Source organism: Motacilla alba, chromosome 2, assembly GCF_015832195.1.
Source record: "Motacilla alba alba isolate MOTALB_02 chromosome 2, Motacilla_alba_V1.0_pri, whole genome shotgun sequence".
Classification (NCBI taxonomy): domain Eukaryota; kingdom Metazoa; phylum Chordata; class Aves; order Passeriformes; family Motacillidae; genus Motacilla; species Motacilla alba.
Window position 1 is genome coordinate 57,970,569 of NC_052017.1, and position 27,546 is coordinate 57,998,114.

The 27,546-nt window shown below is 39.5% G+C and overlaps 1 protein-coding gene across 1 annotated transcript in view; it reads left to right on the plus strand.

Annotated features, from left to right (window-relative positions):
* COL15A1 (collagen type XV alpha 1 chain) overlaps positions 1 to 27,546 on the plus strand; it is a 117,592-nt gene that overhangs the window by 77,878 nt on the left and 12,168 nt on the right. The window contains exons 20-34 of the mRNA XM_038127659.1: positions 683 to 745; positions 1,660 to 1,695; positions 1,789 to 1,872; positions 6,876 to 6,941; positions 8,724 to 8,759; positions 11,276 to 11,338; positions 13,283 to 13,360; positions 13,480 to 13,515; positions 17,481 to 17,534; positions 17,615 to 17,674; positions 19,505 to 19,573; positions 19,933 to 19,974; positions 22,334 to 22,370; positions 22,921 to 23,010; positions 25,904 to 25,953. Coding sequence (XP_037983587.1) covers positions 683 to 745; positions 1,660 to 1,695; positions 1,789 to 1,872; positions 6,876 to 6,941; positions 8,724 to 8,759; positions 11,276 to 11,338; positions 13,283 to 13,360; positions 13,480 to 13,515; positions 17,481 to 17,534; positions 17,615 to 17,674; positions 19,505 to 19,573; positions 19,933 to 19,974; positions 22,334 to 22,370; positions 22,921 to 23,010; positions 25,904 to 25,953 — 864 coding nt within the window. The remainder of the gene's footprint in view (positions 1 to 682; positions 746 to 1,659; positions 1,696 to 1,788; positions 1,873 to 6,875; positions 6,942 to 8,723; positions 8,760 to 11,275; positions 11,339 to 13,282; positions 13,361 to 13,479; positions 13,516 to 17,480; positions 17,535 to 17,614; positions 17,675 to 19,504; positions 19,574 to 19,932; positions 19,975 to 22,333; positions 22,371 to 22,920; positions 23,011 to 25,903; positions 25,954 to 27,546) is intronic.

Below are 27,546 nucleotides of genomic sequence, written 5' to 3' on the forward strand. Positions count from 1 at the left end.
ACACCCAAAAACCCCACCAAAAAACAAGCTAACGAGAGTAATTGGTCCCTTGGATGAATCATTAGGCTGCTCTGTGTCATTTCCTTTGCTCTTTCATATGATGCAGAGAAAAACAGATGCAAAAAGTGTAGCTCACTGTTTATCTGGTCCTTTAAGAATTTAAAACCTTCTTTTATCCATTTTTCTCAGGGCAAACTGCATTATCCTTCATGCTTCTGTTTTTCCCATAGAGCAGAGTAGCTGTCAGACTCCAGCAGTCTTATACAGGCCTGTATTAAAGTACAGCAGGGCGTGGTTTTGTCCCACATACTGACTCCTGTCTACATCCAACGCCAATGTCTACACCCCTTCTCTTCCTCCAACTTGATAGTCACTTAACTGAAGGGTGGAAATAACTCATCAAATGTATTTTGAGGGAAAGCAATGAAATTCACCCTTTTGCTAAGCAGGGGTGGAAGCAGTGAAAAACAATTAAAGCTGCAGGGGAAAAAAAAACATAAGCCTGCTCTGGAGAGGGGGAAAGAGCAGGAGTGGAGAGAGCAGATGACTGATGAGATAATGAGCCTCCACCAAACCTGCCCACCAGCCCGTTCAGAGCCGTATCGTGACCCTCCCCAGTGGCAGCCTCCTGCTTGTGTGAAACTGAATGTGGTATAGAGAGAATATCTGTTTTTTGTGGCAGGGGATGCCGGGCACAGATGGAAAACCAGGCTTTCCTGGCATTGCTGGGCATCCCGGAGAAGTGGTGAGTAGGGTTATCATAATCTCTGATCACTGACACATACTGGCTCCCAAACCTACCTCTTCCAGGTCAGTAGGATCAGCACTAGCAGAGTGTGAAGAGCTGGGGCTGTGTTTGTCCTGCTTAACCTGGAGCAGTTACCTCAGACAGAAAACACAGAAGCAGTGTACCTTGCTCATGCCTCCCTCATCAGTCAGAAAAGATACAGGCATCTCCAGAGGCTAGTTCTGATTCCTCAATGCTCCTTCTGCTTTTAATTATTCAGAAATCAGCTCTGCCTTTAATTAGAGAAAAGCCAGCAGGCTCATAGGTGATTTTAATGTATTTCTCATGCTTAAGGCCCTCAAGGATTACAATGTGCTTTGCTTGGGAAGTCCCATGGGTCATCCCCTGGCGCCTTCCTCTCACTTGTGCCAGACAAGTGTCTGCATTTCCAGCACAGGGAGTTCTATAGAGGGGCTGATCAAGCTTAGAAATAAGCTGCCTGAAAGATGACAGTTTAGCTTCCCTGTCTTCTCATATCTGGTCCCTTGGGAGATCCTGGACACAGCTGATGTGGTTGATGCTGGAAAAGGACAGCACAGCCAGGGATGGCTGATTTCAGCGCAGTGAAAGAAGGGTTCACTGGATTAATTCCAGCTAATGAAATGTTTTGTGCCCATTTGCTTCTAGTCGTCTGTGAACTCTGTCAAAGTTCTGGGAAATACTTTTAAACATCAAACCTTCAGAAGATTTGAGTTGAAACTAGTTGGCCCCATGTGTGTTTTGAGGGAGCTGGGAATTGATCATTCTGTACATGAAATTCACTGCTGTGATTTTGTGAAGCAAGAGAGAGCACATTTCATATTTTCCTTCCCCTTTTAAATCACTTATGCTTTTTTTTTTTTTTTTTTTTTTTTTTTTATCATCACCTGAAGGGTCCAAAAGGAGAGAAGGGTGACCCAGGACCTCGGGTGAGATTGTGTGGATTTCACACTTTTCGAGAAACCTATGTGAAATGTAGCGCTTAGTGATTGGGTTTTCCACATGTAATGCTTTTGAAATAGGGTGAACCAGGACAGGATGGGAACAGTATTGTGGGACCACCTGGACCACCAGGACCACCGGGACCAGTCATAGCAATACCTGAGGTAAGTGTGCATGTCGAGCATTGAGGTCTGTAACTCCCGTTACAGAGAAGAGGGCACAAGTGGTTAACACACTGGCAATTCTGCTGCTCACATTCAGGTCATAAGTCTACTCCTCAAAACAAAAGAATCTCAATGTGTATCAAATTATTTAGTTTTGAGAATATTAGATTGGAAGAAAGTAGGTAAAGAGCTTAACTACAAGAGTTGTTAGGTCATATTGAGCATCTTGCACAAACGCTTTAGGTGATTCTGCAGGATTTGTGAACATCAAATAGAAACCAACAGAGAAATACAAAACTGGGAATATTTAACAAAGCAAAGCACCTGAGGCATAGCAATATGGGGGGGACAGTCATTTCCTGATAGTTGTCCACTATACAAACCAGAGCACTGACTCTGGAAGCAACAAAGGGTGAAATAGTAGAAGCCCATAAAAACTCTCCAGTACGCTTTAGATGCAGGTATATTTTCAGTTAGTTTTGCTGTGTGTACATCAGCCTTTGCAAAAACAGTACTATATGCAGTAATGAAGGCTGGAGATTAGGATGAATCCCACTTGGAGCTGACAACAAAAATCTTAGTAGCTGGCATGGTGTAACATTAAGATCTGGAGGAACTGTGTGTGACTGCAGGAAACTTCACCTCTGAGAGGTGGAGGTGCCTAAAACAGCCAGACATGTCCACAGGAATGCATATAAGGGCAGTAAGAAGTGTTTTGTAATTGCAACAGAAAATGCCCAGCTGAGAAATCTGTGTTAAGAAGAGCTTGGCACCATCATTATCATGAAGCTGAGCTACACATAACCTTTTTTGTCTGAAACAACTGGGCTTTCACTTAGGCTTCTGCTACCACTTAGGCTTCTGCTACCAATAGCAAATATAGCATTAATTTTCATCCCATAGGCCACGTCACTGTCCTAACTGAAGTGGTTTTTTTTCTTTACTGAATTTACAGGAATCCATACTAGGATCTTTGATCCTGAGTCTTGGATGGGCAGAATTATAGACTCACAGAAATGTTGGTTGTGTTCAAAGTCCTGCTCATAGTGGGACTGTCAGTAGCTCTACACTTCATCACAATTCTGTTGGAGTTTCTGGGGAACTGCTCAATAGTTGTGATAGAGATGCTGATGTAAAATTCATGTTCTTTCTCGCAGCCCTGCCATGGTGCCACTGTGGGACCTTAACTCTTATCAGTGACTAAACAGCTCTGTTTGCAGTAAAAATGAACCGCAATGTGTTGCTCCATAGCCCATTAATACTTAAAAAAAACCACTGTGACAGCCTCAGGGGGGACAGTACATATAAAGAACATAAAAAGATTCTTGAAGCTGACATAAACTAATGACACTTGCTGGAGGCTGCATGGCTTCCTACATGAACTAGTCACAGTCCACACATCTGTCAAACATGTAGCTATGTCTGAAGAAACCTAAAGTGCGTCCTCTGAATCCTCCTGATCCTCTATATGAACTACTTTTACCATGTATTACAGAAATGTATAGAGCCTGGTAGAATCTGTAGTGCATTAGGTGTATTACAAGTTCCATACAGCATTCCTTCTCTAAGTACTTTTGGGTTTTTGAAGTAAGCTCTTTTAAAAAATTGAGAGCATTTATGGCTTTATGTACCTTTGTAATATAGGTGTTCTGTGGAGGAAGAGCAAGAGCTGTCAAATCCTCTGTATTGTTAACCAGAAGATTTCTCTGAGAACTTGGTGTACTGGATTTTGATACAGTTAATGAAACGTGTGTGGAAGTATATGTCACTACGTATGACATTGAATTCTTCCTATCTCACAAATGTTTGTGTAAGAACAGGACATTTGTTTGCAATAAATTTGCTGAGACAGACATTAAATTATCCAAGTGTGTTTTGCTGACTCAGTCTCTCATCTTTCATAGTAGGCTTCAAATATGGAAAAGAACTGTTGCAAGCAGACCTATCAATTGCAGTTGGAATTGCAGAACTCAAATAAATAACACTGCCAGCTGTTGTAATGTGGATATTGGCTTGATGTGGATAGAGCAGCAGAGATCAGTGATCTGAGTGAACCACAGGGCACTTAGAGAGTTTACTCTCCAGGTCAGGGTCATTCATTTAACCATTGTGTAGCCAAGAACAATACTTCTTGGGCTACAGAAGTCCAATGGACTTATCCATCAGAGTTGGAAGGAAGTTTTATGTGGCTTTTATGTGGCTTCATTAAAAAATAAGCCAATAAAGAGTTAGTTCCATTTCAGCAGTGTTGAACTATTTAGAGCTGACATGGACAGCTGTGGCTCAGGGCCAGGCCTGACCAGTAAGTATCTGGCTGATAGCACATTGATTGAGCTGCACTGAAAAGTGGACCTTGGTTTCCTTCTCATTTCACCTGGTCCCTGTGTGAATGGAGGGGATTTGGTTCCTCCAAGAACCACTTCTCATACCATGAAAATAAGTGTTAGGGGAAAACTGAGGTCGGCAGTGGAACCTATCCATTTCCAGGCTTCTGCAGTTCCCACCAGCAATGTGGGTCTCAGAGGCTTTCTGTCCTTGCTGCCTCCTCTGTTGCCTCCTGTGACTGATCAGGGAGTCTGCTCTGAGTAATCACGTTTAAAAAAAACACCAGTGCCCCTCTGTTTGCTGCTGTTTGATGTAGCAAAGCTCTAAAATAAATTTTTCTCATCCTATATTGGCTATTTCAATATTTCGGAGCATAGTTGCTGATACTCAGTGCATTTTTATGAATGGAATCATGATAACCAGAAAACCATAATATTTGTTGCTATGATTTTATCACACAAATTTAGTTTGGTACAGTACAGAAGTAATTTTGAATAGAGAAATGTTATTGGATTTAAATTTCAAACTTTTAAACATTTGTTTTTGGCTGACACTATTCACCCACAGTTTAGGTACAAGAAACAAAAGTCACGAAGAAAGGTCAATGCTGAGGGTGTAAAGCAGATGTCAAAAGATTTTGTTCAGCCTGTTCTTTCTATAATTCTGACAAGGCCAGAATTTCTATAATTCTGACAAGGAATTTCTATATTATAGAATTTCTATAATTCTGACAAGGCTTTTTGGATGCAAAGTTGAAGGTTTACTTGGAAACCAACCCAGATAATCATCCTAAAATAAAACTAAATAATATAAATAAAATATAGTGAAGAAAATATGGAAAATAGTGTTGTCCTTACTACTGTAGTTAGCACTTTCTGAACTAATTCAATGTGTTGAAGAGTTACATTGCTGGATTGTAATTATTAAAGCTGTTTGCACACCCAAACCCAAAAATGAATAATTATATACCTGGAGGAGATTGTGGAGAGTGCAGTCTTTTTCCTCTAATCATCACTCTTCTACCTTTTGTTTTCCAATGTTCTTCAGCATTATATAGTTTTCTGACTTCCAATCACAATTTCCATTTGCAGATCAACTGTATGTGTAAAATATACAACGTGCCTGATCTCAAACTTAGCAAAGCCTTTGGGATTCTTTTCACTGACTTCAATATAGTTTGGACTGAGCCCAAAAACAATGAATAATGAGTGATTCCACAATGAAAAGACCATGTAAACCCGGGCTCCTGGATTTTTGCCACCAGTTAAAGCAGAACAATCACAGCAGCAGGACTCTTTTATTACTGTCATTAATGTGTCCTGTTCCTTTTCTGGGCCATGCAAAACTGGAAATAGAGTGGGACCAAGGACATCATACTATCTTTGAAGAGTGCAGCAGAGTTCATGCAGCTTGGGAGATGGAGTGCTGCCTGAATGATCTAAACTCTGTTTTTACTTGACAATTTTTCCGGTGGTTTTTGTAGAACGTGAAGACAGGGAGTAGAAAAAGCACCAGTGGAAGCAGAAAGCTTTAGCTGTATGAATTATTCAACATGACCTCAAAGTACAGAAAGCTGACCATACTCTGCCATGTTCAGATGACGATGGATAGGATAGGATAGGATAGGATAGGATAGGATAGGATAGGATAGGATAGGATAGGATAGGATAGGATGTGTGATCTAGATTCAAAAAATAGAATTCAGAGGCTCGTAAGAGTATTGGAAGTGATCTCTAGAGGGCATATGGTCAAATCTCCTATTCAAAGCAAAGTAGTTTCAAACTCAATTCCTGGATACTGTATTCATAACAAATGTTAGAAAATATTGTGTTCTGATCATATTGATCTACACATGGTTGCAAGCAGTAAAAGAGGCATTCAAATCTCACAAAACCTCAGTGACAACTTGTTTATTCAAGGGTTAAGTAAATCCCTGGCACCTGAAGGCATGCCCTGTCCTGTCCTGGCATTGAGGAGTGCTGGACCAGAGTTTCCAAAGGTCCCGGTCCACCTTCATTACTAGGATTCTGTAACTGAATTATGCAGATATGCCTGGGCTAATGGGCAGCTCACTAATTCCAGGACAGGAAGCAGTGCAATTACACTGTGCTGTTCAGGCATCTTGAGACTCGGTGCTGGGTGGCGCAGGAGCTGCTCCACATCACAGTTTGGGGTTCCAAGCTAGTTTCAGACACAGCAGTGTGATCAGTGCTGACTTGGGAATTGCAGCATGGTGCTGTACAGTGTGATGCAGACGTGTCCAGAGTATAATTAAAACTTCAACTCTGCAGCAGAGGATGAGTGTGCTCAGACTGATTCACCATCTTAGAATGCCAGTGACACACTGGAGCATGAAACCTCCATTTGATCTTTATCTTGGTGAGGAGAAATGGCTTCAGGCTGCAAAATTTGATGTCATAGCTCTCAAATTAAAAACATGAGTCAGTTAATTAAATTTCTGAAAGCATTCTGAGATCTTTACAGAATAAATGTAAAATAAATTCTAGGGTTTTTTATTCCAGATGTATAAAGAAAATTAGAAGTAGAGAGCCTTTTCTGTTACCTTATTTATTTTGGGGGGTTTTTCATAGTTATAAAGAGATAACTACATTTCTAAAAATGTGTGTGTGCTGTAGATAAACCATTTGAAACAAGCTGCTTCTTAACCCCTTTTTCAGTTACTTCTCAATGACACAGATGGAATTTCTAATTTTACTGAAATTAAAGGACTGCTTGGGCCTCCAGTGAGTATATGCTGCTTTATTAAATCTTCAGATTTACTCTACCTTCAACATTTTCTTTTGAGTATCAACTAGAGATGAGTTTCCTATACATTAAGATTGTGTTTCTGCTAACTTCAGCACCAGCAGGCAGAACTCAGTTCTGTGTGAACAAACTACTTTCACACATTTGTATGAGATAAATTGGCTTATCTCTGATTCTGAACTATATGCTCAGAACTATAGAAATGTAGAACTGTTGCAAAAAGAGAGTCCAAGATTTACATTTCTTCCAATATTTTTCCCTTCTTGTTTTTTAAGTCACAAAGTATTGGGGTAAAAAGTTTTTTGCTAAGTTCTGCTTCAAACTTCATCTAGAAATGTTAGGCTCCTGTCTATGAGTTTAGTCTCACACAAGTTATAGCTGTGAATGAAAAACTAGGTATTTCATAAGACAACAACAGATGTGAAATTGAGGTTCTCTTCTAGCAAAATAGTTCAGTCAAATACTTGAAATCCTGAATTCTTCTTGGTAATGTTTTCAAGTTCCTAGGACTGGATCCAAAGAGAAATCTTTCAGCCACGGAGTCTATTCAAATGTTCCCAAAAGTGTACAACATGTTGCAATTTGCAAAATCTTAACCACCAAAAATTAAGCACCTTACTTTACAGCTAGTTTCATTTGTGAATTCTAGTTTGTGTATTTCATTTTATCTGTTTTCTTGTTGGTGAGCACAGTGATCTCCTCCACATTAAATCCCTGATGAAACAAGGAAAGTCAGAATGTTCATAGCCAACAGCAGAATTTCACTCTACATAAAGTTTGCAAAAACTTTGTATCTTATTATTACAGCTGCCCCAAAACAAACATTTACAGAATCTGTCATTGAACTGGGAAGAAGGGCAGTAGCTCCAGCAGCAGCTTGTAACCTTTTTCTGCTAGCCTAGCATGGCTCTTCCCCACTTGTTAAACCATAGGACAACTTCATGTTATTGTGGCTGCATCCAGCCATGCTTATGGCTGCTTAACAGTTTTCATGGAAGAGTATTTTCATGTATTTCCCAAAGACCTGGTTCTCCTAATCCCTGGACATAATAGGATGCCAGGACAGTCCCCTTGTGTGAGCTCTGCCACAGTAATTGCCACAGGTAATTCAAACCTTTGTTTTGTGATAGATGTTACAATCACATTCCCACAAAAAAGAAGCAGGTCCTGTAGCTTGAAGAGCAGTTGCAGTGAGAAAGATTTGAACCTCAGTCTCAAATCTCTAACCCTGATCAGGAAACAAGTGCAGTCTCATAATGGATGGGGAAATAAACATTCTGCTGATCTGAACCAGAATTATAGTGTGTCTCTGCAGTTACCAGGGCAGGGCAATCTTAAATGTGTCCAATACAAATCCCAATCTGTGATTCTATTCACAGCCTATTACACACTCTGTTTTCTATCCAAAGACATTCAGGACCAAAATGGGAAAGGTGAGTGGCTACTGCGGTCTCTGTGCCAGCATCTGGAAAAAGATTCAGAGGAGGCTGAATAATGGTTGCATGCCTTTCATATTTAGAAAATATCATCCTTGTTCAGTCTTTTCTGGATCTCTGCCTCACCAGTTTTTGAGAGTAAATGCTAAATTAGAAGCATAGTGTGTTGTGGAGGTTCACACCTTTACTGTCAACTGAATGAAGTTCTGAATTCAGTAGCAGATGAGTTTATATTCACAAATCACACAATACATGAAAAATCCACATTTTGTTTTGTAAGTCTGTAATATGTGTTTGTAAGGGTGTGAGTTTTTAATTTTGCAGGGGCCAGATGGCAAGCCAGGTCTACCAGGATTTCCTGTAAGTATTAGTTGCCTTGGATTTAAACATACTTCCTAGGATTTTAAAGTATTTTTCAATACACTTTAATATTTTTAAAAATGTATATTGTACACAATTTGCATGAAGTCTAATAAATTTTCATATAGGATGCTGCAGGTCTTAGGAAGTTACCAACCAAGCTAGAAATTTATTCTCTTGGAAACAAAGTATACTCTGCTAGGCTCATCTCAGTGTCAGTTCTGTAGTTTAAATCTGGGTGTAATTAATGGAAAATTACTACCTAAGGAAAGGCCTATGCTGTATAGGAGAAACAAATGGAACAAATGGAATTCTAAATGTTACCTGCTTGTATATTTATGTAACTGTGTTATTCCTCAGGCTTTTTTGTCACCACTACGGAATACAGGGAACCCCTATAAGATGTTCCCTTTTTATTTTATCCTTCAGGAAATATATATGATTTTTGATAATAACATTCCAAGGCTACCACATAAGCATTTCACAACCATAGTATCAAAAGGTGCCTTTTGCTATGCTACCTACCTATTGCACTCAGACTGCCATGTAAACATGTATAAGCATCTTCATCAATGATGTGAACATGGGACTTGCAGGGATACCAAGTTTGCAGATGATATAAAATTGGGAGGAGCTGTTAACACTCTCCAAGGCAGAAATTGCCTGCAGAGATACCTACATAAATCAGAGGGCTGAAGGATCAGCTGTATGACGTTCAACAAGGGAAAGGGGTAGATTCTGCACCTGGGAGGTTGCCCTGGTGGTGCATGTAGACCAGGGAATGAGATGCTGGAAAGCAGTGCCAGGGAAAAAGACCTGGAGGTCCTGGTTGGTGTCAAGGCAAATCTGAGTCAGCAGTGCACAGGCAGCCAGGAGGGCCAACCACATCCTGGGGGGTCATCAGGCACAGCATGGCCAGCTGGGCAAGGGAGGGGATTGTCCCGTTCTACTCTGCTTCTGGGCTACCTCACCTCAAGTCCTGGGGACAGTTTTGGGTGCCACAATATAAGAAAGACATTAAACTGTTAGAGAGTGTCCAAAGGAGGCCTGTGAAGATGGGGAGGGGCCTTGAAGGGAAGCCATGTGAGGAACAACTGACGTCATTTGGTTTGTTCAGCTTGGAGGAGACTGAGGGAAGACCTCATTGCAGTCAACAATTTCCTTGTGAGGGAAAGAGGAGGGACAGACACTGCTCCATCCTCTATGGTGACCCGTGACAGGACCTGAGGGAATGGCCTGAAGTTGTGTCAGTGGAGGTTTAGGTTGGATATTAGGAAAAGGTTTTCACCCACAGATTTGTTTGGCATTGGAACAGCCTCCATAGGGAAATGATCACAGCACCAAGCCTGACAGAGTTCAAGGAGTGTTTAGACAATGCTCTCAGGCACATGGTGTGACTCTTGCGGTGTCCTGGGCAGAGCCAAGAGTTGGACTTTGATGATCCTTGTAGGTCTCTTCCAACCCAGAATACTCTGTGATTCGGTGATTATTTGGCTTATGACTTCAAATAGTATTGTTCAAATTATTGTATTCATATTCTGTGTGATGGGATGGAATTACTTTCCCTTGTTATGATTGTTCGACAGTTCAGAGCATGCATATTGTCTCAGGATCCTTTGTCTATTGCCTGAGAACAATTAAGCAGAAAACTGGGAAAGCTGACAAAAGATGTTAACAAAATGCTGGCAAATTCCCAAAATTCTACAGAAGGTTGCTTGCTGAGTCCTGAATATCGTGGACTGCAAAGAAAAAGGGAAAAAGCTCCTTAGACATACATTTCATTTGAAAAAGAGCTGATAACATTTAGAAGGTAATATAATGGATTCTTGGTCTATGTCCCTCATAGAATTTCTACAGACATGAAAATACCATTCTTGATCTCACCTCATGTCTTTTATTTATCTCTTGACAAATGCAGAAATCATGTAGACTTGAGTTTGTATCTTGGTGGGTAAAAAGAATGCTTCTGCATGCTCTTGGAAGATTGTAAAGTATAATTTGATCTGACGGGAACGCTTTCCCCACAAAGCAGATAAAGAAATAATCTTGTTTTCAAATAGACAAACTATTTCATACACTTTTCTTTTTTTTTTTTTTTTTTACATACTGTTAAAAATATACCTTCAGAAATTCTGTTGAAAATCAGTCTGGCTGAATGATCATGGAGAGAGAGAGAGGATTGAGTACAGAAGAAACAGAAAGAGAGAATTTTAGGTTGAATTTCCATTCTTATTAATGTTTGCACATTTCCCTTTGTGAATGTGTGTATCATCTACACTGTGATAAACATCAGGTATTTTTCATTTTGGTCTTCCTAAAGACTTTCCTTATGTGATACCTGGGTAAGGGAATGACTTTATTCAGAGAGCAATTTAGTCTTTTAAGAATTCTTAGATTGCAACCAGAGTGATTTAAGTTCAAGTTTGCCAGTAATTTAAAATTAAATTTAGTAAAATCGCCTAGTTCCATATTGTTCACAAATATCACTATGGATTTATGTACTTTTTTTTGCCTAGGGCCCTCGAGGTCCGAAGGGTGATACTGGTTTGCCTGGATCACAAGGACCTAAAGGACAACAGGTATGAAAAAATGCATAAGGGAAAGTATATGCTGAGAAATGTGTTAGATGACAAGTACTTAGTGACATTGAAAGTTTAATGATTCTAATTATTGTAGGAATTGGGATTTTAAGAAGTTCATGTGAAAAATGTACTAGGGGGAATGTGAAAATGCTAAATGACATCACCCGATATAATCTCACCAAGAGCTAATGTTCCTGCACCAGTGTTGAAATTCATTAGTGCAGTATGCGCTTATCAGGTTAAGTCTCTTTAAACATTAAACATGAAGTGACCTCTTCTTGCCAGCTGATTGTTGTGCTGACACCCTGGGATCCTATCCAAAAGCCCAAATAAAAAAAAAGGAAGATTGATCTTTTCCTCCTCCTATGCCAGAGAGGACTTTGCCTACAGAATGAAGACTGCAATTTTCAATTCCCAAAGAAAAGTTTAAGACTTGAGGCACTCTCTTCTTAGAATTCTTTCTCTTGTTTCTTCACAAAAAGTGTGTATTTTATAGCGCTGATGAGAGGGTACTAAAGACTAACTCTATTCTTCTGTAAATACTGCAGCTGATACAGTTTTTTCCCCTTCTTATCAACCTTCAGGAAGCAGGGGAGAGGAACATCTAATATATTGGGGATACCAGGAAAGAAAAACAAAAACACTTTTCTGCTTATTCTAAGTAGCTGTGCTCACTTTCTGACAAGTAATAGGAAGATTTGGAAGTGGTTAATTATGGTTTAAATGGTGTAGCAGATGAACAGCATTGTCATTGCTCAGAACGAAAGCTCGCAGGCCATGAATAGCAGTCCCTGCTTATCATAAGGTTTCCTGTTCTTATACAAAATGCATTAAATGATCAAGTTCAACCTTAGAACTAGTTGGGTTTGTGGAGGTTCATACTTTTGGTTTTTTGCTTGGTGCTTCTTTTTTTTTTTTTTTTTTCTTCTGGTGTCTACACTGGCAAGAACCAAGAACGCAAAGGTTTGTAAACACCAGCTCAGAAGTTGGTGATGAAGTTTGAAGTTTGGGAACCACAGTGAAAATGTACAGACACCTTTACTTAAAGGATCATGAAATTCAACCTCAGATCCATAAATTCTCATAGAAGATAAAGTCGGTGAAGCCAACCAAGTCTTAGGGAGACTCCAAAGTATCCAAAGTATTTTCAGGGAGATTTCAAAGACTCACAACAGTTTAAGAACCTCTGAGAAGAACTGAGTTACAAGATCTAGAGTTCAATGAAAGGTCTATAACCTGGACTGTCATTTTAACCAGCAATGTAATTGCTAGCTTCAAGCCAGATGTCTTCCATGACATCTTGAGAAAGATGTTGCAGCAACCTACTTGAGGTAGAAAGTGGAAAGTTAAAGCTGAATGGTCCAGACGGGGAACTATGCACTTAGCTGAGAATGATAATTTGTGGTGGTGGAACGGGAATGCAGAGGGTCACAATTTGAGTGCTGGGACTTGACCTTCATTAAAGTTAATGAGGTTGCATCATGCCAGGTACATAGAGAGAATGATTCATGCTTTCTTGATAGTAAAATCTGAACATTTACTGGTTTACCAAGATGGAACATTTCCAAGCAGGGTTTACTGACCATTAAGCTGATGGTACACAAGAAGACACCAATAATCTGTCTGTTTTTGGCAGAGACCTTTTGTGAACACAGCATGTTTCACATAGTTACTCTATTGAGAGCAAATTAAGTCTTTTTTAAAAAATAAGAACTTATTATTATCAGGGAGATATTTTTAGTGTACTTTATTATGTTTTTAGAAAGATCATCTCTTTTCTTCCCCAGAATCAAGATTCAACCTACTCATACTGATATCACTTTATGTTTGATATCACATCATGACTAATCTGTCATGCCTCAAACAAAAGTAATGCTGCCTTGACTTCTTCTGATTCACCAGGAACTGCTTTGTAAACAGTAATTACTCTGATAATTGCAGGGTGAAAAGGGAGAACCAGGAGCTATCATTTCTGCTGATGGATCTTTAACTGAATTATTTGGAAGAAAAGGGGAGAAGGTGAGCTAATACTGTGTTGTGTTCCTCCAGAATTATTTGGTGGCCATTTACCAGCCACCTCTGCTATACATTACAGGAATTCTCCTTGTCATTGCTGTCTCTGTGTTGGTCCTCAACAGGGTGAAGCTGGAGTGATGGGACCAGCGGGACCAATGGTAAGATGATTCCAAAGATGAATGTTTTTTTATTTTTTCATTTTGCTTTGGCCTTACAAATATTAGTAAATGTAAAGGTAGCATTTCCTTTCCTTCTGAGTAGGGATGATAAGGAGTATTTGTGCTTCAGGGCCATCAGTGTCCTTCAGAAAAGAATGTGGTTTTTACATATATGGTGCTGTAACTACTGACTTGATGTGGAGCTTAAATTCTAGTAGAACAAATATATCTGTTACTGTCTAAGCCAACAGTGAAATATCATCAGAGCTGGAAAATTTCATGATTTATGACTCTGAGTGAACTGAGTTTGTTTAGCTCTGAAGATAAAAGACTGAGAGGAGCTCTAACTGCTCCCTGCTGTGGCCTGAAAGGGAATCATAAAAAAGAAGTCGGGTCCTTCTCAGAGGCGCACAGGAAAACAACAAGTAACAAAGATCACAAGTTCCAGCTTGTGACGCATATAGATATAAAGGCAAAAATTTACGTTAAAAGTGATTAAACACAGAATAGGTGCCCAGAGAGATGATGGATTCTGGAACAAGGTGTTGAGTGGCATGACCTAACCTACAAGCCTAACATACAAGTTGTATGCAAGGGGTTGTGCAAGAGGATCCCGCTCTTTCCACCTAAATTCTTCTCTGTTTATATGATTTACATTAAAACAACTGCATCAGCTCAATTTCTGTCAATGCCAATAAATTGCAACTGCATTGGATTCTGAGAAAGCTGTACCCAGGTAGTAGAGTAAGACCATGTACCAAAATCAGGATTTAGAAGTCTTCTTTCAAGTATTTGGTCTGATTCTTTTGACTGGACATGGAAGGTTATAAGAAAGCACAATAAATTAGTTATAAAACAAGAACAGTTGACCAAATTCAGCAGTGTCAGGGTGCAAATTTCTTCTAGTCTAGTATTCCAAAAATCAAGGATGTCAAGGATGTTTCTTTGCTTCTGCTTTTGATGTAGCCTGGTCACTGTTGTGCCTTGGTGAATGTTAGTAGGGTGTTGGCATTTCTGCACACCAAGGTGAGTAGGAGATTTTTACATCAGTTTCTGTAGCCTTCCAAAGAGGATAACTGGGTGTGCTGAGTAATTGCTTTTTTAATTACTGTGTATCAGAATGCCCTGAGGAGGCTGTCCTAACTTACCAGAAAAGATGTTTCTCTCCTTGTATGACTGCAAGATGATCTACCCTTTGGACTTGACACAGAATAACTTTGAATGAAAATGGACTTCAGAGATGATCTTGTGCACATCACTGCCTGGAACAGGTCTCTTTAACTGAGGAACTTGTCAAGTAAAGTTTTCAACAACTCTTAGGATAGAAATTCCACAACCTTTCTGGGCAGCACATTCCAGACTTTTGATGAACTTTGGAGTAAAAAATTTTTCCGTATATTTATTTGGAATTCCTCATGTTCTGGCTTGTGTTCACTGCTACTTGCAGTGCATCCTGCATCCAGCGGACATGTCCTTTTCCTCTCAGCCCCAACCTTTGTGTTTTACATTTCCTTTTATACTGCCACATGTTGCTTCTTACAGTTGAGCAAGCAGACAAGGAAGTTCTTGCCAGCACTGGTGGGAATGGTTACACTTCAGGAAAGTTTCGCACATGGAAGGCTTTGCTCAGCCAGTTCTCTTCCGAGTGCAGAACTCCCGTTTGATCGTCACTGCTCATGGGGTGATACAATTTGGTGTTGTCCCATAGAAAAAAATCCATCTATAGTTAGTGTGAGGCCCATGCAGCAAAAATATACAGACTTCAAGCACTGTGCCAGAGACTCTTGACAGATAACTTATTAAAGGTTTTAGTCCAATGGTTCTGTTCTATTTTGCTCCAAGTGAGTCTCTGGCCCAGGAACAGCGTTGAGGTAGTGGTGGACTCTGATTGTTCCTCTCTGCTCTTAGACCCATACACAGATTTCCAGAATTTAAAATCAAATCCCTAGTCATTGCTCTGCTCCCTTTTGAGACTTCAGCTGGACAGAAGGTAGGATCACAGGAGCTTGGAGCACAAGGAGCTACAGAGAAGTAGTAGTTTGGCAGATGAGAACTAGGGATAGTCAGGAGGAGGTCAGTACAATTGTTAGCAAAAGGAAAAGCAACAGATTGAATCCAAGCTCCTGCCACCAGAGAAATGAGAATCTTTGTCATGCTGGATTATGCCATTCCCTGTCGGTGAAGCAAATGGCGGCATATCACTGAAGGAAAGCACTTAGTAAGAACCTCAGTGTCAGTCTGCCCAGATCCACTGTGCTGTTGTAAATGAAACTTTTGTGGTAAGCAAAACTCCTGTGGCTTCCACACTTCCTTCTTTCGCTTCTAGCTATGACTGCTGGCTTCTCTCAGGGAGTTGCTAACACCTGACAGACTGGGCTGGCACTTAGAGAAAATAGTAAAGGCAGCCCCAGCTGAGTCAACTCTCACATTTTTAATGTTTGAAATCCCAGTTAAAGCATGGGATCAGACACTGCTCTTTATTTAAACTGGAAAAGAAATCTGTTTCTAATTGTCCTCACTGATGATTAAAGTTCAGATTTACATAATCTTTAAAGGCTCAGGTACCAGAGAGGGAAACAGGAAAATGCTTTTAGATTGCCTTTTTTTTTTTTTTCCAGACTGGATGTGGTATCATGGAAAGGTGAATTTTGAAATTTTGGGGCACAATATTGAAATTCACCAGCAATCTCTTGCCTGATTGAGACACAGTCATTAACTTTGATCACATGGGTAGAAATTACCTTCAAACAGGAAATAAAATAGAAGATTAATAAAAGTCTTACCACCTGCAAGGAGTTTCAGCTGACATTAGTTAGTTTTAAATTCTGATTACAATGGTGACATTATAAATTAATATGTTCATATGGTAACTGCTTATGAATTTCAGGTCTAATCCAGTCTTCAGTTTCAGCAGGAGAAAAATTACAACAATTAATCCATGAATTTCAGCTAGATGATAGGAGAAATTATCTTCATCAGATAAATTTTTCATTAATGTACATATCACTTTTCACTGAAAAGATATCATGTGAAGGGTTAAACAGACCCACTGTCACATGTGAGTGGTATCTGTGTGAGATCTACAGACAGATTATTTAACAAGTAATGCAAGAAGGAGTATCTCAGCATTTCAGCAGGCTGAAAAAAGGAAATGAAACCAGAGAGGCTGACAAAATATAAAGAGGTTGTCTAGACCCTTGTGGTTTCGGTGAGTTTCAGGAAGCTGACATCAGTTGAAAGTTTGTAGATCCTCAGATTTGGTGCTTTTTGTTGATCACTTGCAGGCTGCCTAGAAGCTGCAAGCTTGCAAATGCCCCATCATAAGCCACCCATAGTGCTGGACCACCTTTCCCAGGCAGTCTGCTTGTCCCCTCTTTTTGCAGTGGCTTGTATTACTTTGTGGGGCCTGGTGAGTCAGTCAAATGTGTATAAAAAGGAACAATTCTGTTTCAACTCTCAGCCCCATGAATCCACAAACCCAGGCTGGTGAGAGGCCAGTAGAAGCCTGGCACTGCATGAATTCCTAGGCCAATCCACAGATATTTCCTCACAGAGCCTGACTGAAAAATAATTAGAAATAAAAAGGGGGGGGGGAATAAGATGAACAAAGCATATATCTCTAACTTTCTTTGCTTTTCTTGACTGATTCATTTAATTTTTCTTCAATACGTGGTGAGTCAGTTTTGAATTGCACACCCTACAAGGGTCTGGGAATTCAGACTTCATTTCAGATAGGTGGTCTTTTCCAAAACAGAGCTGTTACATGCAGTCCTCAGCTTCTAAAATCACTCAGTAGAGCAAGCAAAGAGAATGTTCTTTGCAATCACAGACTGATTTTTAATGTAGATATAAAATTATGTTTCTTATTCTAAATAATCAAATATAGGTCAACAAAATGGGCCATAATCACGTTTTGTTTTGTTTTGTTTTGTTTTGTTTTGTTTTGTTTGTTTGTTTTTGTTCAGGGACCAATAGGACCTACTGGACCCAAAGGAGAACTTGGCTTCCCAGGACGCCCAGTATGTATTATGCTCTCAAGTGGGATAAAGGTAGGAAAGCTTGCTTCTGACACATTATAAATTATTTCTACTTATTTCAGGGCCGTCCAGGACTGAATGGACTGAGAGGTGTGAAAGGTGATCGAGGTGAAGCATTTAATGTAAGTTGTTTGTATTTCAATTAGTTGAAAAATAAAATCTGTTAAAATCTGAAATCTGATTTATACTGATCCCTTTCAAATGATGATGGGACTAAAAACCTGAAATGTTCTAGAAATAATTGTGTTTCTGCTACTCTTCCTCTCTAGCAGCAGTCATTGAAAAGTCAGCTTCTGGGTCTGTCTGGGCAGTTCTTGCAGATACACATAGTTGTGTCAGCTCCCAGGTGACAGTTATGTGTGTCACTCACTGCTACCATAGCACCTTCAAATAGCAAAAGATTTGGAATTCCAGTTTTTTGTTATATGTGTCAAGGACTTCCTGATCCAAGCCACCAGTGTGACCTCTCATGATATGAAGATATTCCCACAGGCTTTGACCTTTCTAGCCCAGGTACAAACAGCACTTGAGCATATCACAGGGAAGTGGTATCTACCTTACTAACAAGGAGATACTCACTAATACCTGCTACCTGCTACAGTACCCGTGTGCCTGTATCCAAAACAATGACCTCTGCACAGGTGATAGCATATTCATGCTCACCTACAACCTGTAATTGTGGAATGACAAGCGATGAAGCGAGCTCCTGTTGCTGCAAGTCTGTTCTCATGAAAAGATTTCAGACAAATTGTCTCATGACAAACATTGAAACTGGACGGCACAAGAACTAGCACTGCTGAGCATGAACAATAAGCTTCACAACAACAAAGTCATTCGTGTGTGTGGTTGGTCTGATGTCATGCTACAATGTTTCTGTACTAGGAAAATTGCTACCCATGCCACAACAGCAGCTAATGTTATTTCATCTGCACCAGAGATAATGCTAAAAAAAGATTACAAGGGTATGTTACTGTGCTGGCATAAAGTCGGCATCAGTCTATTTCATTAGAGCAATTTTTGTAAATGGATTCTTGTAAGAAGCCTCTGGTTCTAGTTTGTTCCAAAGAAAAAAACTATGGCACACTAACTGCGAGGCACAAGTGTCTTGTCCATGTAGACAATAAATGTAAGCGAGATGATACTGCTTTATATGAGTAGCAGGGAGACTGAGAATTGGTAAGTATCTTCGCAGAATTAGTAAGTATTTAGGTATCTCCATAGTAAAAAAAGACCAGGTACTGAATGAGGCTTACAACCCTAGAAGAAAGTATAAATAGAAATATAGTTCCTAGAAAGTGAAAACAGACAAATCAGACAAATTCTAATTGGAAGAAAATGACTGGAAAAATTACTACCCACTGAGAGAAAATATAAGGGAAGATTTTCCTTTCCTCCATATCTTGAAAAAATATTAAAGTTCATTTTCTGGATTGTCTACCTTAACCACACAAAAGCTGTTGCATCAAGTAGGACTAGATGAAGTACATTAGGCTGACAGGTTAAAGCAAACAAGCAAATAAGAAGGCTACGTGTTCTAGTAGTCCTTCCTGGAGTGCTCAGGGAAGATAAAATCTAATTATTGATAAGATGACATATGTCACCATACAGAAAGTTGCATTGATGTGGACTGAAAGGTGAACACAACCTTGTGCCAAGTTTTCGAATTACACAGCTCAGAGCTGACATACATTTTTTGTAAAAGGCAGTCATACCCTCAGTCTAGCAGGGCTCCTCAGGGTTGCTAATTAGCATGTACATATCTGACTGGCACTTGAAAATTTGCAAATCTTAGCAGTCTTGAGAAATCTAGATCAGTGTAGAATACCTAATTTTCCTTGGATGAGAGATACACTCTTTAATTTGTTTCAATATGCTGTGCTTTAGTTGTTCCAATTTACAGTTGGTATTTATTTTTTGTCTAATATCTTCCTTCTCTCACTTTCTCTTACCAGGGCCTTCCTGGCTTGCCTGGGCCCCCAGGGCCCCCCGGACCTCCAGGACGTATACTTTATATCAAAGGAGTAAGTGCCACTGGGCATCAGTGACTGGTTTGTAGCAGAATTGTGCTGCTCTAGAAGTAGTCTGCAAAAGAAAACATTAAAACTGGTTTCAGTCTGCGCAGTTCACAGCGGGTGACCTTGCTTGTGTGCAGAGAAAAAAGATCTCTTAACCAAAGCCATTGTCATGGAAGAGTTTTGCCCCCATGGCCCCACAGAGAGGGTCATGATGACAGACCTGGCAGCCAGCTGGGCTTTCTGCTAGGGAGGTGGGGGTTTTGTTTCCAGGCTTAGCCTCATCATGACTGTTAGTTTTATGTGGTGTGTTACATGCTGTATCATACCTATGCTCATTAAAGTAATTTCCCTCCTGTTTTCAATAGACAGTTTTCCCAGTCCCTCCCAGGCCTCATTGCAAAATGCCAGTAAGTGACACATGCAGAATCTGCTCTTAGCAGGATGCATGGCCATGACAGAACATAACCACAGCAGCTGTACACCTAAACACCATAACCTTGCAGCTTTTCTTCCCCTGCCTTCTGCTTTGCACCAGGGATGTATTTTGCTCGTTCTTCAGGATAAAAGATTTTTAAGTGTTTAGCCATGTATGAAAACTTAGCCATGTATAAAATATATAACAGAACTAGAAACACTAGACTCTTTTGCTTAAAGTACTTTGATTACTTGTTTTTTTCTAATACTTTTAATGCCTTTCAAAGCTTGTGTTTCCATAGTTTAGGAGTTGCTTTGGGGACCTGAATGTGTATGCATACAGGTACACGTATTTTTTTAGATATATGTATAAATACAGTCCCCATGTTGTTATGTCTTTAGCTGTTTTTAATTTCCCTGTGCAAAATAAGATTTGTTATGTATTTCATTGTGGCATGAAAGATGCATCAGAAAAGAAAGATCATGTTCTTTATTTGACCCTCAAATGCACTCTGTCCATATAGAATTGCAGCAGGTGAAGATCTGCCCCTCCTTTTCAAAGAGTATGACAAACCCTTAATCACCTTCAAAGAATCTGCAGTTTCAAACATAGTATGAAAAGAGAGGAGATGGATTTCATATTTTCAGAATGTCCTAGTGCAACTTTTCTTTAATGAATTACAGAAATTGCATCCTAGAATGACTGGTGAACAAAGTTCAGTCCTGAAAGTATTTTCCCTAGGGCAATACCCTACTGTTAAGCTGTGGGGTATGTATTTGGAAAGGGTTCTGTTCTTTGGGAGCCACAGTCCACCCCTGAATAGTGTAGGGTTATACTTTTCTGTTAAACAGAGGTAAAAGCTCCGAATAATACTGTGCCCTCTCCTCCAATTTGCATTCCAGTTATTTTTTGCTGATTTTAGAGAAACAGCTCTTGACTTCCTGTACGCTAAATGTATTGATACTCATCATCACCCTAGCCCTACTGCTGAAAAAAGTTGAATCCCAACTTGTGATCTTTTTAGTAATTAATGATAAATAGCCATTACTCTATGGTAATTTGCCATTTCTACAGTCTTGGCCTACCACCTCCACACATCATCTTTTTACCTCTTTGTATTTCTCCCTTTAATCATCTCACTCCTATTGTATAACATTGTGGTATATTGGTAGCATATGTCCATAATTACATACATATTTGTCAGCCTCACTTCTGAAACCTGACTGGATGAGGCCCTGAACAACCTGCAGTAGTTCATCCTCCTTCAGGCTAGACAACCTCTAGAGATGCCTTCTAGCCTCCACTCCTCTGATTCTCTGTGGAATGATTCAAACTAAACAAGCCTATTTTCTCTGAGTTTTAGATAATAATAGCCACTTTTCCAGAAGGTTACAATCAGTGAAAAATAGCACTAACTTTACGTGCACAAGTAATATAAACATGTACTTGTAAACATCTTGTCATGCACCTGAGTGTTCTGGATAGATCTGTCCTACATTTGTGAGTAATTTCCTAAACCTATCCAAGTTTATAGATAAGAAGTCTGCTGTTCATGCCTACATAAATGAGTGTCGATAAAGAACTACAGACTGAACCCCACCAGTTTTTCTTCATGGGGACTGAACTTCCGAAGTTAATGGAGCTATCCATGTGAGTAAGACTTCTATGGGCTGATGCTACAGGATTAGCCAGATGCAGCAACTTCCATTTCTTCATACAGTTGCTTGGTTTCCTATAAATAGTACTAAAAAGTACCAAGATTTCCAAACCCTGTGCCACATTTCAGTTCCTGCATTGTCCCTAGTTTGAAGACAGGCACAGAGGTAGGTAGCATGCCCCCTGTTACAGGTAGCTGGTGACAGAAGAGGGTAGACTGGGATAGCTTCTGTCTCCCCACTGTGGTTTCAATGCATCTGGAGCACAGGTTAACATCAAACATAATCTAGCCCCAGTCTGATGAAGAAAATTATAAACACAAGCTGTTATTTCACAGTCAAAAATCAAATCCTGCTTCCAAACACAGTATTGTAAATTCAGAATTGTTCTTGGAGAATGAGTTTTCTGATGCTTCTCTGGCACGATTGAGAGTACAATTTGCTGTTGCCTCCAAAATGCATGATGTTACCCTTTTGCTGAAAGCATGTTGCATGTCAAAGAGAGCATAATCCTCATAAAAACTTGATCAGCTAATACTCAGACCCTGTCAAGCTGGAGATAATCCCGGAGTGTTGTTATAATATTTACTGGCATGCAAACTTGCCAGGCTTTTCATTGACACTAAGTAATGCATTTCCATTGATTAATATGTATGGATGATTTTTAATGGATTTCTTTGATTTCTTTGTCTGAAGTTGAACCCTCCCTATCCTGGAAATCAAGATGATCATGGTGGGTAATTCTTCGCTTTTTCTTAGCTATTGTATAACTGGAGAAGGGAAGGGAAGGGAAGGGAAGGGAAGGGAAGGGAAGGGAAGGGAAGGGAAGGGAAGGGAAGGGAAGGGAAGGGAAGGGAAGGGAAGGGAAGGGAAGGGAAGGGAAGGGAAGGGAAGGGAAGGGAAGGGAAGGGAAGGGAAGGGAAGGGAAGGGAAGGGAAGGGAAGGGAAGGGAAGTTCAAGAGCTGTTTCTGCATCTGCTCCAGTGAAATTCACAAATGGAAAAATAGAACCAGGTCTGTTCAGAGAGTCTTAGGCTGGGTGGTTAGGGAAAGGGTGTAAAAGATTTTTGTGAGAGAGAAATTGTCTTGCACATATTGGGGTTGCTAAGAGAGGACAGTCAGGCAGCCATTCAATGATCATGAGTGAGAGAGGCATCGAGGGACAGGAGCCATGTGCCCCACATACATGGAAAAGTCTGCTCCCACTTTCAGTCGTTTGGCTGTCACTGCTACAGTCTCTGCTGTTTTCAAGTTCTTATGAATTTGTGATGCTATTTATGGCAGGCGCTAAAGCAAACAGAGATTCCTGGGGACTGCACAGTTCAGCACACTTAAAAGGAGAAAAGGGAGACAGAGGTGCTCCAGGACCACCAGGTATACTAAATCTAATATGTCATTGACATCCTGTGGAAGAATATGTGTTTAACTTGAAAAGCAATTCAGCAACATACTTGAATACTATCTCTGCAGCCTTACCTGACTAGAGATTTACACCAGTGTTCACTGATGAACTGACACACAGAACAGCAAAGCTCAGAATGTTATCCAAAATCTCTTCTGAAAAGACAGACTGCACATTAGGTGCAATCTGTGAGCATTAGGAATGTGTTAAGTATAAGAATAGAGATCAAAATGTAAGGGGCTGGTCACAAGTTTTCTGACATTTTAGAAGGACATCATGGGCACTTCCTGAGATATCATTTTGTTGTCAGTCTTTCTGAGCCAATTGTGCTAACATCCAGTGCTTCACATTTCAGGGTGATACACTTTTGCATTCTGAGTTCAAGACAGTCAGTTGTTGCTGACAGTCCCACTTCTAACAGGAGGTGGAACTAGATTATTTCCATTTCAACCAATTTTTTAATATTTTCTGATTTATTTGTGAAAATTATGAAGAGTCTGTGTGCACTGAAAATTCCAATTCACTGGAAGTAGGAGCATCATGAGAATTATTCCTCACCCAAAGATTTGCTTTCTGTATCAAAAAGTAGATACACACTGCTAATTCTTACAAATTCAAAGAGAGTTACAGAAACAAGCATCTGTTTGAAAAGATTGTAATTACAAGCACATAATTTCCTGTACATTTTTTGAAATCTCATATACTGTGATAAGGCTTTGATCAGTAACAGAAATCATTTGAAATAGAAAATTAAATATATTGAATTAGGGTTGCTATACCATATTTATAGTAATTTTCCTTTAATGCATTGATAATAACTATATTCTCCCCATATAATAACTGTATTAACCTCTCACTAGATCTACATGGATATTTCTGTCTTTGTTCCAAAGACATCATTCTGCTGACTGAAGACAATGTTTTGATTATTTTGAAGACAATGTCTGTTTGTTGTGATAAAATCAATTTTCCTGTCTTGTCCTCATTAATTTTTATTCTGATCTAATATCTTAAAATAAGCAGTTAGCGATTTCCAGTCATCAATAAACTTGTCAAAAGAAGAAGCAAGAAACTTTCCTAAACAGAAAATAAGAAAATTTTCTCTTCAGTGCTGGCTTATCCGCCATGAACATATCTGTTCCTTTCCAGGTTCTGTATTGAATGCAAATTATTGTCTTAGAAGTATTTTCTTGCTTATATCTGATGATTTCAGGTGCTTCATAAGGACAAGATTATTAGAGGATTGTTCTTAAGATTTTGCCGTAAAACTGCAGCTAGTACAGAATGGTGAAAATAACACAACAACTCTGGTTCAACTGAAAACTCAATTCACTTTTCTCCTAAAATAGCAGAGATTCATTCATTTGATCCAATAGATCAACTGGCTCCAACGTTTTCTTCAACATTATGTTGAAGCATGCTAACTAAGACCAATTCTATTGCTGCTTTAAAAAATATTCCTATTTGGTTTTTGCTTAATGATGTAGTTGCTAAAATATTCTTTCATACAAAGCAGTTCTCAAGTTCTCACAGGTGTCCACATAACCACTGACAGGGAAAATGTACAAGCCAGTAGTTGCATAATTAAAGTACAGGAAATTTTTCAAAACCTTTTCTGAGGGGAAGGTGGCTGAAACTCTTTCCACTACATTTGTTGAGTTCCAGGAACCAGAAAAGCTTTATGAACTGTGATATTTGTCCATGCAGTGGATTTATTTTTGCTTCTCAGAAAATGTCACCTCTCCAACCTTATAAACAGGGTCTGTTAATTGATAACATGCAAAACTATGAAGCCAACACAAAAAGTGTGAGAGCAAACTCAACAGACTTCATTCAGACCTAGAATACTTGCTGGTCATCCTAGAAAGACCTCAGATAGTACTCAATGTAGAGATTTATACTAAGCAAAATCTGAGGACACATTCCATTCTACCAGTCCATTCCCTTCTCCTCCCAAGGATCAAGCAGATCACTGCTGCAAGCTGTTATTGGTAAGGGTGGAATAAAATCCAAACAGATGCCATAATGAGAATACTTTTGTGCCCCACAATGTCTGCTTGATTTAATTTTATCTGAGGTGGCACCCTGGGAAATGAGCCCTATGGCTGGCAGAGGGTTGGGCCCAAAGATCTCAAAAATTAATCAAAACACATTTGAAGGAAATACATTGAACTGTTATAGGAAGCTACAAAATAGGGTTTTTTTCCAAATGTATGCCAAGCAGATAATATTTGAAGGCTTTTTGAATCTTTTGTGCTGGCTTGACAGCTTTGGCTGACCAACGTTGGCAGACAACACGAATGGTATAACCATTGAATCTGATACTGGTTTGCATTGCAGAAAAATGTCAAGGAAGAATTATTGTACAATTGCTGCAGCACAGCAGCAACACTATCTCTTTTTCTTGTCAACTCTGGTACTGTCTTTGCAGGAAAGATCACACATCTACAGATGGATCACCCCACTACCAGCAAAACATGCAAAAAGCTTCTCTTTTACTTCGGCTTGCATCAAAGGGGTTTACATGGATACTTCTCTTTCACCCCTCTTCCCGGCTGCTATGCTTTCAGAAAATTGGGAATTTTTCATATTTGAGCCTTCTTTGCTTCTAATTTTTCTGAAATCCCAATCAGATTCAGAAGTTTTTAAGGTGGAAGAGTGACAGACAAGGCACAGACAAGATTGGCCGTTTAAGTCTTGCTTTGTTAGGGAACCAAACTAAAAATATGTTTCATATAAAGGTTAATGCCATTATTGTAAATAGTTTTCCTTTAGACTCCTAAACCAGTAATACCAAAAGCAGTGCTTTTAAAAGGAAAATTACAGATAATTATTGTACTTTATTGTTTTTTCTTCATTTTTCAGGTCCACCTCTGCCTCCATCATATTTCAGCCACTTTATTAATAGCATAAAGGTAATTATATCCCATTTGTGTTTGAGTTCTATTAAGCTTTTTTTAAAGTGTACTTTACTATAAATTAAGCACAAACCAATGCAACATGGTAAAATATACAAATATAAGGGCATCAGCAATTGCAAATTATATTCATTTCTTAAACTCCAGCTACATAGGCAAGTTTATTACAACTATAGAGATAGCAGTTGTCAGAGGTCTATAAAGATTACTTTTGAAAGAAACTTTATTACTGAGGCTTTTTATCTTCCCAGTGGTATTAAAGTGAGTCATAATTCACTGTTACCTAACATATCTGCCTTAAATGAATGCTTTTGTTTCCATGCCAGCTCAGGTAAAAGACATCCATTACCTGAAGGGCTTCTAGAACACTGGATGAGGGGAAAGGCGGGTAGAAATCATTTCCATGTCATGTTGTTTATCTTTCAAGCATGCTGAAAAAAATTAAATTGTGGAAACTACTTTTCCTGGAAGCTCTTACAGCAAAGTATACCCATACCTTGATTTGTTTAGTCTCTCTCTGTTCCATTATTCACTTGACTGCTTCAAGTGACAAAAATTAATGAAAATATTATATTATTTTAAATGTTTTTAGGTGAATAGGACTCTATCAGTTGAAGAACTGAAAAAATGTGAATCAAATTATCATTTAATGATGCTACCAAAAGTGTTGTGCTGACAGTCTCTTGGAAGGACACTTAATGCTGCCTGGTTTTAGGGTTTTATTTCTGCTTGGCTGAGTACACCCAAGTTATTCCTATGGCATAAAGTGTCCCATGTATGTGGCAAAGCTGATAGGGTTTCTTTGACCTTGCAGTGTAATGTCTGTAGCTTTACAGATTTATCTGCCAAGAACTCATTTTTCATCTGGTCCTTCCTCTGCCCAAAATGGCCCGGAATAAAGAAACCTTTTGAGTCATGTTTACTGGGAATCTACAAAGACTAAAAGTCAGAGGAGGAGCTATACATAGTTATGTCCTCTGGCCATCTGCAGATACCTGCCATGCTTGCTTTGCCCTTTGCCTCTTCTATCCACAGGTTTATTTCTCAGAAACCTGAAAAAAGTTGACCAAAAAAAAAATTTGAAGGGGGGAAAAAAAAGCAGGCAAACAGAAAAATACAATGTGAGGAGAAATTCATAAATGCTGCGGCTCATCTTGCACAAAGATGTAGTAATTAAATGCTGCTTTTTACCTATTGCTCTGTTTCCCAAACTAACTGATAATCAGCCATGCAGAACAGAAGACATTGTTTCAAGTGCCTGCAATTTTGTGTGGTGTCTCTTCTGTAACCCTGGTGCACACTCCCACCCTGCTCTGCTCACTTTGTCAAATACTTTCAAATAGCTGTCCATTTGATGTCAATCTTGCTTTGCTTTTTTCTTGGTGATGGAGGAAAGCACAAAGCCAGGCTTTTATGCTTCCTCCAACTATCTCTTCACCTCCAGCTACAGCACTGAACAAGGTTTTGCTGGGCAGAATAGCAGGAAACAGCAACAGAGGCATTTTCTCTGCCTCCACCAAACCCCACCTCCCCTAGCCCTTGCCCTGTGTAAGCCTTGCAGCCTCAATAGAGAAAGCATTCCTTTTCATC